Raw genomic sequence first — 8,858 nt, 5'->3', positions numbered from 1 at the left:
AAAAAAAAAAAAGAGGGTTATTTTTCATTTCCTTAGTATTAGTTCTTTAGATGCAGGATGAGTCCTTCATTAGACATATGTCCTGCAAGTATCTTTTCCCACTTCTACCATTCTGTGCTTGGCTTTTCACTTTCTCAATGGTATCTTTTCATGAATAGATGTTCTCGATCTTAATATAGTCCAATTTATCAAACTATCTTTATAATTAGGCCATTTTCTATACTATTAAATAAATCTTTGCTGACATAGTGAAAACTGTTTTCCTAAAAAACTGTTTTTCACATGTAGGTCAGCAAACCATCCAAAAATGATTACCATGTATGGTATAAGGTAAGGTCATACTATTTTTCCTCCAAATGGATACCTATTTGACCAATACCATTAACTTGACTTTCCTTTCCCTACTATACCACTGTGTCACTTGTATCATAAGTCAGGTGACAGTATATGTATCAGTCTGTTTCTGGAATGTTTTACTCCACTGGTCTATTTGTCTTATCCATGTGCCAATACCATATTATTTTAATTGCACTGGCTTGATATTTGGTAATGTGAGTTGTTCAGATTTTCTTCCTTCTTCCTCATGACTGCCTTGGCTTGATTCTCCATTTCAGTTGAGCATTTTTTTATGTTTACTGGCCTTTCATATCTTCCCCTTCTATGAGCTATCTGTCAGGTCTTCTGGAAATGAGTTGGTTACTCTTTACATACTGATTAGTATTAGATCTTTCTGTATTAGAAAATACACCCCTTATCTGTCAAATATTGTCATTTCCATCGTCTTTTAAAAAATGCTTATAATTTTTCCCCTATTTTTTAAATGTACTTAAAAGTATCAATTTCTTTTTTTTGTTCTAGGTTTTGGTTTCATGCTTAGAAAAGCCTTCCCCATGCCAAGATGACATTACAATGTTGGCCGTTGTAACAGAGGACTTCGACTGTTACATTACTTATTTTTATAATGTTTGACATTTTTTAAATTTGTAAAGTACTTTAGTAATTTTTAAAAGATTTTATTTATTTATTTGACAGAGCGCGTGTGCACGTGTGAGCAGGGGAAGGGGCAAAGGGAGAAGCAGACTCCCCACTGAGCAGGGAGCCCAATGCTGGACTCAATCCCAGGACTCCTAGATCATGACCTGAGCCAAAGGCAACCTCTTAACTGCCTGAGCCACCCAGGCGCCCTTAATAATTTTTTTAAAGAAGAAATTTCAGTCATTTCCCACTACAAGATACTGATCCAATAATTTATTGATACTTTTCTAAAAGATTTTATTTATTTATTTGAGAGGGGGTGGGGAGGAGTAGAGGGAGAGGGAGAAGGACAAGCAGACTCTCTGAGCTGTGCTTACAACTCCACACCGGGCTTGATCTCATGACCCTGAGATCATGACCTGAGCCAAAATCAAGAGCTGGATGCTTAACCCACTTAAGCCACCCAGGCACCCCTATTCTGAAACTTTTATGATTTCATTTGCCATATTAAATCTTTTTTTGTTGTTGTTTTTAAACACTTTATCCATTTATTTTATACAGAGAGTGAGTGAGAGAGAAAGTGGGGAGAAAGGCAGAGGGAAAGGGAGAGAGAGAGAATCTTAATCAGACTCCATACCAAGCATAGAGCCCAGTACAGGGCTTGATCCCACAATCCTGAGATCATAACCTGAGCTGAAAGGAAGAGTCGAATGCTTAACAGACAGCCACCCAGGTGTCCCAGTCATATTTAAATCTTTAATTCACCTGGAAGTCATTTGAATACATAGTGAGTGGATGGCCTTTTTTCCCCCCCAAATAGCCAGTTGCCCAAGGTATTTTTAGATATTTCCCCCATTTAATTTACAGCATTGTCTCATAGCTTTATCATTTAACAAATTCTTTAATATGCTTTGTTTTCTATCTAGACTGCTTACTATGTTCTATAATTTATCTCTCTGTTGTTCTTGTGCCAAATCTACACTGTTTTAAAATATGTAGCTTTCTAATACACTTTATTATCTTATAACACACATCTCTCCTAAGTATTGTGCAAATTCAAAATTTCTTTGACTCATTTATTCTCATACAGTCAAGTCCCCCAGACGAACTTCATACTTAATCACTTTCTTATACCAATAAAGTTCTGAGTACCTGATTCATATATCAGATAAATTCACAGCTTAAACTGAGATGAGCTAACATTATTTATAACATATTACCTTACCATTCAGAGATACATGGTACGGTGGGCTATTTATGGTCTTTTATACCCCTCCCCCATAGTTTTAGTTCTCAATTTATTAATCCCAAGAGCTCTTTATATGAAAAGATTATTAACTCTTTGGCTGTCAAATATGTTGCAAGAATTTGTTTTCAATTTGTTAACAATTAAAAGATTATCAGAATATTAGTTCAGGCATTATATAGCTATACAACAGAAATACACGTAGAAAAAGTCAGGCATTAATGGTTTTCAGCATAAGACTTACAATTATAATAAAAGCCAAAATCGCTAAGGTTAAGACTGAAAATAATAAATAGAACACATTATGGAAACACTTCACCTACCGAAAACTTAACTCTATGACCAATTTTGTAATTGGAATAGGACACAAAATAGACCATTCAGCAGTTTAAAAGATCATAAACCTCATTCTTTAAAAAACCCAGCCCTTCACTATATTGTTTTCACTTGGTATACAATTCTATGATTCTATTTATCTTTCCATTTCTATGCCTAAATGATTGAGCACCCTTGGTTAAAAGCTATTCAGATTCAAAGACATTATTTTGTAACATATGGATTTTTACTGAACCATCTATACCACCTGTCATTTTTTAAAATTTTATTTTTTCCACCTGTCATTTTTTTAAAAAACGATTTATTTATTTGAGAGAGAGACAGCGCATGGGGTGGGGGCACAGGGGCAGAGGGAGAGGGAAAGAATAGACTCCCTGGTGACCACAGAGCCTGATGCCAGGCTGGATCTCACCACCCTGAGATCATGACCTGAGTTGAAATCAAGATTCAGACACTTAACTGACTGAGCCACCCAGGCACTCCCCACCCATCATTTTTTAAAACACATTTTTAGTGAACTTCCCTTCCCATATACATCAGCAGCCATTTCCAACTTCAGTTTAGCCTTCCTACATAGAAGCCACCACTCTTATCTCTTACTCTCAGCAGATGATCTTACCATTCACAACAACCATTCTTTGCAAACTTAACTATTCTGATACTGTATGCCCCCAGCTCCTTCCATCTGATCTCAGAGAAACAAGTATTCTTTCCCCAACTTCAATTTAAGACCAATACCTTAATTTACGCACTGTGAGGGAAGAGGCAAGACTAATTCTCCTGTTCAGGGACTCTGCTTTGTAATTCATTTCCCACCACACTTGTACAATTAAACTCTCATTCCATTTTGGTTTCTGCCATTCGGCCAATAAATATATTCTAATGTCTTCCATTCTTTAAAAAAAAAAAAATCCCTTTACATTTTACCCTCTCTATATATCAACACCTCTCTCCTTTCCCTTCCTTAAGGAGAAGTCAGCATGCCTACTCCACCTCCCATTCATTCCATAACCCCATCTCCTAACGCTTTATGACTGTGCCTTTGCTTAACACAGTGACACTGGACTGTAAAAATCAAGAGGAATGGGGTATTTTTTGGTTCCACAAATATTATAATTTTGTCTGTGACTATGCCTATTGATGGAAGTTGGGACTGCTGAAGGAATCTGATTATGACTCTCTCCTTGGTTCTAAATTGGATAAAATTCGGAACTTGTAAACAGCCTCTTAAAATGTTCACAAATTGGGCAGGGGATGAGTACCTTATACTCATATGCATTAAAAGGCTTAAAAAGTATTTATATTTATGTACTGATACCGTTTTTTAAGGAAAAGTTCCTTCTTCTATTTCCATCAAAGATTCAAGACCAGGAATTAGTTCTATAAATGTCTTTCATCAATTACCTCAAAATGCAAAATCTTCTCAAGCAAGAAAGCAAAGAACACACGAACTAAATGCTAAGTATTAGACCTTGACTAAATTACTTTATCACCTTTAACACAAGGTAATGCCTTACTCTCTAGTTTAATTGTGAGAATTAAACAAGACAACACGTGTAAAAGCACTTAACACAGTTCCAGGCACATGTTAAATATCTTTCTTCACTTTATAGCACAATGCCACACTCTGAACATAGAACTATTTAGAAGTGTACCAAAAAGAAGCAATATTAAAACTCTGTGAGCTACGTGAAACAGAAAATGCGGCAAAATCACCATCTCTTGGTACTAATAACAATCTTCAAATGAAAGGTTCAATTAGGAGCAAAAGTTACTAGAAGATGGTCAAGTATGCACTGAGGGAATTCAAGCAGTAACTGTACTGTGCTTGAATCTCCAATTATTTCCTCTTAGGAGTGTAAAAGATTACATAAGATTTAATATAATGGACAGAGTAAGCATACAGACAAAGCCGTAGTTTCCCAGGCTAAGAAAGACAAATTTAAACTCACACTACCTTGGGAGGGATGAATCTTAAATATACAAATTTTCCTTAGATACATACAAAAGTAATCAATTTATCAAAGGGATTTGGGATGAAGGGAGGTTTTCTCTACCCTGGGGCTAAGTAATAAAATGAATAACCAAAATAAATCTTCTCCAAATATTTATGGGGGAAAAAAACCATTTGAATTGTTAGAATTGGTGTAATGCAGCTGGATTTAGCAGAATGTAGCAACTCAGCTGCTTTCTGAAAAAATATTCTGGGGTGGAGAAAGTGGGCAATCCTCCCACTAAAACAACTGCCATAAAACACCATACATATGTAAGAACATACACATCTGTTAAATATCAGTTTACGCTGTGTTCTAACCAAGTTACTAATCAAGAGGAAGTATTTAAGATCTAAAAAATAAATCATACTCCACTTCTGGTCACATTTTGCCCGGGTGGCTACTGGAGAGTTATCCACCCCGATTCAAGGCAATGAGGACTGAATAATGAGTCCACTGTTCACATTCAAATGTAGGGGGGAGAGGAAAAGGGAGGCTCCGAGTCCATAAAGTTCTCCTCCCTCTCCAAACACTGCAAAAACTGTCCACGTCTAAGACACTTACCCTTGAAACTCCTTGGAAGACTTTTTGTTCAGATTTCTGAGGGGGAGCTATTTAGGAATGCTGCAAGATTGCAACTTTCAAATATATGAAAATAATTTAAATTCTAAAGTATTTTTTCTTTCAGCAAAGAGCTCCCTCTTTTCTTTCAAATAGTTTATCACCACTCACATATTAACAAAATCCCCAATTCAACCCCAAGTATAAACAAAAACCAAAGCTTTAAAGAATATGCGAATAAAGCACACAACTACTTCCAGTAAATCCTCAACTCCCTCTCGATTAGGACGAGAAAAGAGAAACGAAGAACACGAAGCAGAAAAAAAATATACTTGGGAAGAGGGGCGGCAAGAGAATAAAGTAGGAAGGGGGGATAAGAGCAGAGCAAAAAGTTCAGCTGATGCTGACACTTAATCTGGGTAAGAAAGGGCAGAAAATATCCTGAAGGCACAGGCTAGAAGCGAAGGACTGAGTGGGACAGGGGTGCAAGAGAGGAAGTCCACGCAAAAGGCCTACCCAAGGTGGGGGGGGGGGCGCACAGTGCAGGAGGGAACACCAAAAAACGGGGAGAGACTCATTAGGAAGAGATACCAATCAAGGCCCAAGAGCTTTAGAGTCAGAGGATACGGAGACAGTATTCCTATACTGGCAACCCCGAGACCGCACCAGATGTCTCGGGAAGCGATCCTGCTACGAGGGGTGAGGGGTTAACTGCGGGGGTTCGCAGACGTGGAAGGGGGTGCGGCCCCAGGGGTTGCGGCAGGGGAGCGAAGAGCAGGCCCACTGCCCATACCTTGTAGTAAACATCGAACTGGATGTTCTCGGGCAAGGAGCGGATGTCTCGGCGGGAGCGGATGTAGTTGTCCACGACAGCGGAGATGGCGGTGTTATACAGAGTCTCTGGGATCCACTCTAGTTCCACGGCCGCCATCTTCCTTCCCTCCTCCTCCGCCTCCTCCGCCTCCTCCTCCCGAAGGCCCCCGCCTCCCTCCGTAGCGAACTCCTCTGCGGCCCCGGAGGATTCGGACGGGCGGCAGCAGCCGCGCGGGCACAGGGCAGAAGCGCACGGACGCCCTGGCTCCTCCGGGGCGAGCTGTAGGGTAGCAGCGGCGCACGCAGGCCCGGGTAAACAGCGGGGCACGGAGCCAGAGAGAGCCAAGCCCAGGCCTCACATTCCGGGTTTGAGAGAAACCCGGGTTCCGTCCCAGCGCGGAGCTCTGCAGGGGCGGGGCTGCGTGTGCGGCGTCATGACGTCAGCGCACGCCGACGCGCCGGAGGGAAGGAATGCGGCAGGCGGAAAACTTGGGAAGAAAAGGGCTGTGATCCTTTCCGCGGAGAATGTACTTTCTGAGGGGGCCCGAGTTGGTGGATGGGGTGGCCTTTTTAAACTGAGACGAATAACCCTCCCCTGTGCCGAATTACGCGGGCGCATCAGTCCCTTCAGCAAATCCTGCCTCGAGAGTTCTTAGGCATGGACCTTTTTGAGGCTCGGGTAAAAGTTTGGATTCTTGCCTTATGGAAATGCGCATTATCAGCACATTGAAAATTATGCATTCAGGGAATTCACATGGGTCTAGACACCATTCTTTAGACTCTGGTCCCTAAAGCAAGTTAGGAACCTTCCACCCGGGAACTAAGGGTCATCATGGGTCATTGTATAACCATTTGCATTGCTTGAACTTTTTACCATATTTCTTTTTTCCAAAGAAAATTTATAAACAAAGAGAGAGAGAAAGAAAAAACTTTTGTAGAAGAATTTGGTTGGAAGGTTAGCCTCATTATGGAATTACAAATAGTGGTGGAGAAGAAAAGGGTTAATTGCTGACTGTGTCAGGACTTAATGTCAAGAAAGAAATGAAGATTTCAATTTTCTCTCATAGTTCTAGTCCCCGTCTCAAGGGATTATTGAATAATTGAGAGTACTTGTTTCAGCTCCCTTCCTTTCAGCCTGAACATCTGCTTTTTATGTAACTTAACTTTCCAAGTCCGCCATCTCAAGAACTTTGTGCAATATCTTTCTGCTCTAGGAATTTAACAAGGAAGTTACTGGGCATAATTGATGACACTGTCTCATAGTCACTCTAACAATGTAAAACCTAAAGAAAATAATGATATGTCCTGACATTTAGAGCTAAAGGGATTGTAAGTGGTTCTTCCAGTTCACGCTGGTATTCCTATGTTAAATGGCTAAACAATTTGGTAAAAAAAGAAATACACTTAGGGGCACTTGGGTGGCTCAGTGGGTTAAGCATCTGTCTGCCTTTGGCTCAGGTCATGATTCCGGGGTTCTGGGATGGAGCCCCGAGTTGGGCTTCTTGCTCAGTGAGGAGCCTGCTTCTCCCTTTGCCTGCTGCTCCCTTTGCTTCTGCTCTCTCTTTCTCTCGTTCTCTCTGACAAATAAATAAATAAAATCTTAAACATTCATTGCTTATCTGAAATTCACATTTAACTGGGCCTTGTGTTTTATCCAGCAACCCTACCTCAAGGGATCCATGAGTCCCCTGAAATCGAATGCAGATGTTCTAGGACATTTTGGCTGAATCAGGACCTGGGCTCAGTTCCTATAAACAGGTTAAGCTGTGTCAGACACTCTTACTGATTGCTATATGGACCTTACATGCTGTTGGGCAGAGTTAGATATCCAAAAATGTATATAGACGGGTCTCTATGGACAAAAGGGCCTTTTGATCCCTTCTTCATTGTTTTGAGATTGAAAGTTATTAAAATGTGTGTGATGGTCTGGGAGGCCCTGACCAAGGGCAGACAGATTACCTGAAAGGACAGGACCCCTGAGAATTAAATGTTGGAGGAGTCAGGACCAACAGCTGGCATCAGTACAAAGGACTAAGCATCGAAGGGGAGCCTTGACTCCAGAACTAGAACCCACCTGCACATTTGGGCCATCAAGAACTGGCTTACCAAAGAAACCAGTGGCAACTAGGACATTTTTGTTGTACACTACCATTAACTGAGGGAAGACAGTTTCTTCCTTGAGCTCTAGGAAATTAATGAGTCCCAACAGAACTGGGATTTGAACTCAATAATTACATAAACATTGTCTTTCCATATTTTGTACAATAGCATAGCATCTGAGTTTTCAGTGGTCCGGGTCAGATCATAAAGGGGCTTATAGGTGATACTAATGGCCTTGGACTATCATCTTGGAGATGATAGGGAATCCTGAAGGATTAGAAACAGGGAAGTAAAAGGATCAGATTTGTGTGTCAGAAAAAAGACAGCAATCATAATGATGGAAGAGCCAGAAGAAGGTCCAGAATCATGCACTCTTAGCTATGGGAATGAAGAATACAGAAGAGACCTGCTAAACTGTCATGATCACCTATACATTTTGATGGACAGAGGTTCTTTGTATCACAAAGTTAACCCTACAGTGCACCAAATCCCCTTTAAGCCTTGGTAGCCTCAAATTTGGTAGGAGGCCTTCTAGCATACGGAGCTATATGAGGCCTAAACCTGGTCCAAAAAAATCCTAAGAGGCGATATACATTGTGATCATTTTTAAATTGCAACTACTTCCTTAATAGAGATGTGGGGTCCAAGTACCTTCCTTTCATTTTTATTTTTTTTAAGATATTTATTTGAGAGAGAGAGAGTGAGAGAGAAAGAACACAAGTGGGGTGAGAGGCAGAGGGAGAAGCAGACTCCCTGCCAAGCAGGGAGCCTGATGTGGGGCTCGATCCTAGGACTCTGGGATCATACCCTGAGCCAAAGGCAGATGCTTAACC

General features: G+C 40.6%; 1 protein-coding gene across 1 annotated transcript in view; it reads right to left on the bottom strand.

The window, feature by feature from the left end:
* The window catches only part of APPBP2 (amyloid beta precursor protein binding protein 2), a 54,631-nt gene extending 48,365 nt beyond the window's left edge, over positions 1 to 6,266 (bottom strand). Inside the window, exon 1 of the mRNA XM_008695458.2 lies at positions 5,906 to 6,266. Coding sequence (XP_008693680.2) covers positions 5,906 to 6,043 — 138 coding nt within the window. The 5' untranslated portion in view covers positions 6,044 to 6,266. The remainder of the gene's footprint in view (positions 1 to 5,905) is intronic.
* Positions 6,267 to 8,858: the final 2,592 nt, after the last annotated feature.

Source organism: Ursus maritimus, unplaced genomic scaffold, assembly GCF_017311325.1.
Source record: "Ursus maritimus isolate PB19 unplaced genomic scaffold, ASM1731132v1 scaffold_24, whole genome shotgun sequence".
Taxonomy (NCBI): Eukaryota; Metazoa; Chordata; class Mammalia; order Carnivora; family Ursidae; genus Ursus; species Ursus maritimus.
This window is presented reverse-complemented; position numbering and strand designations above follow the sequence as displayed.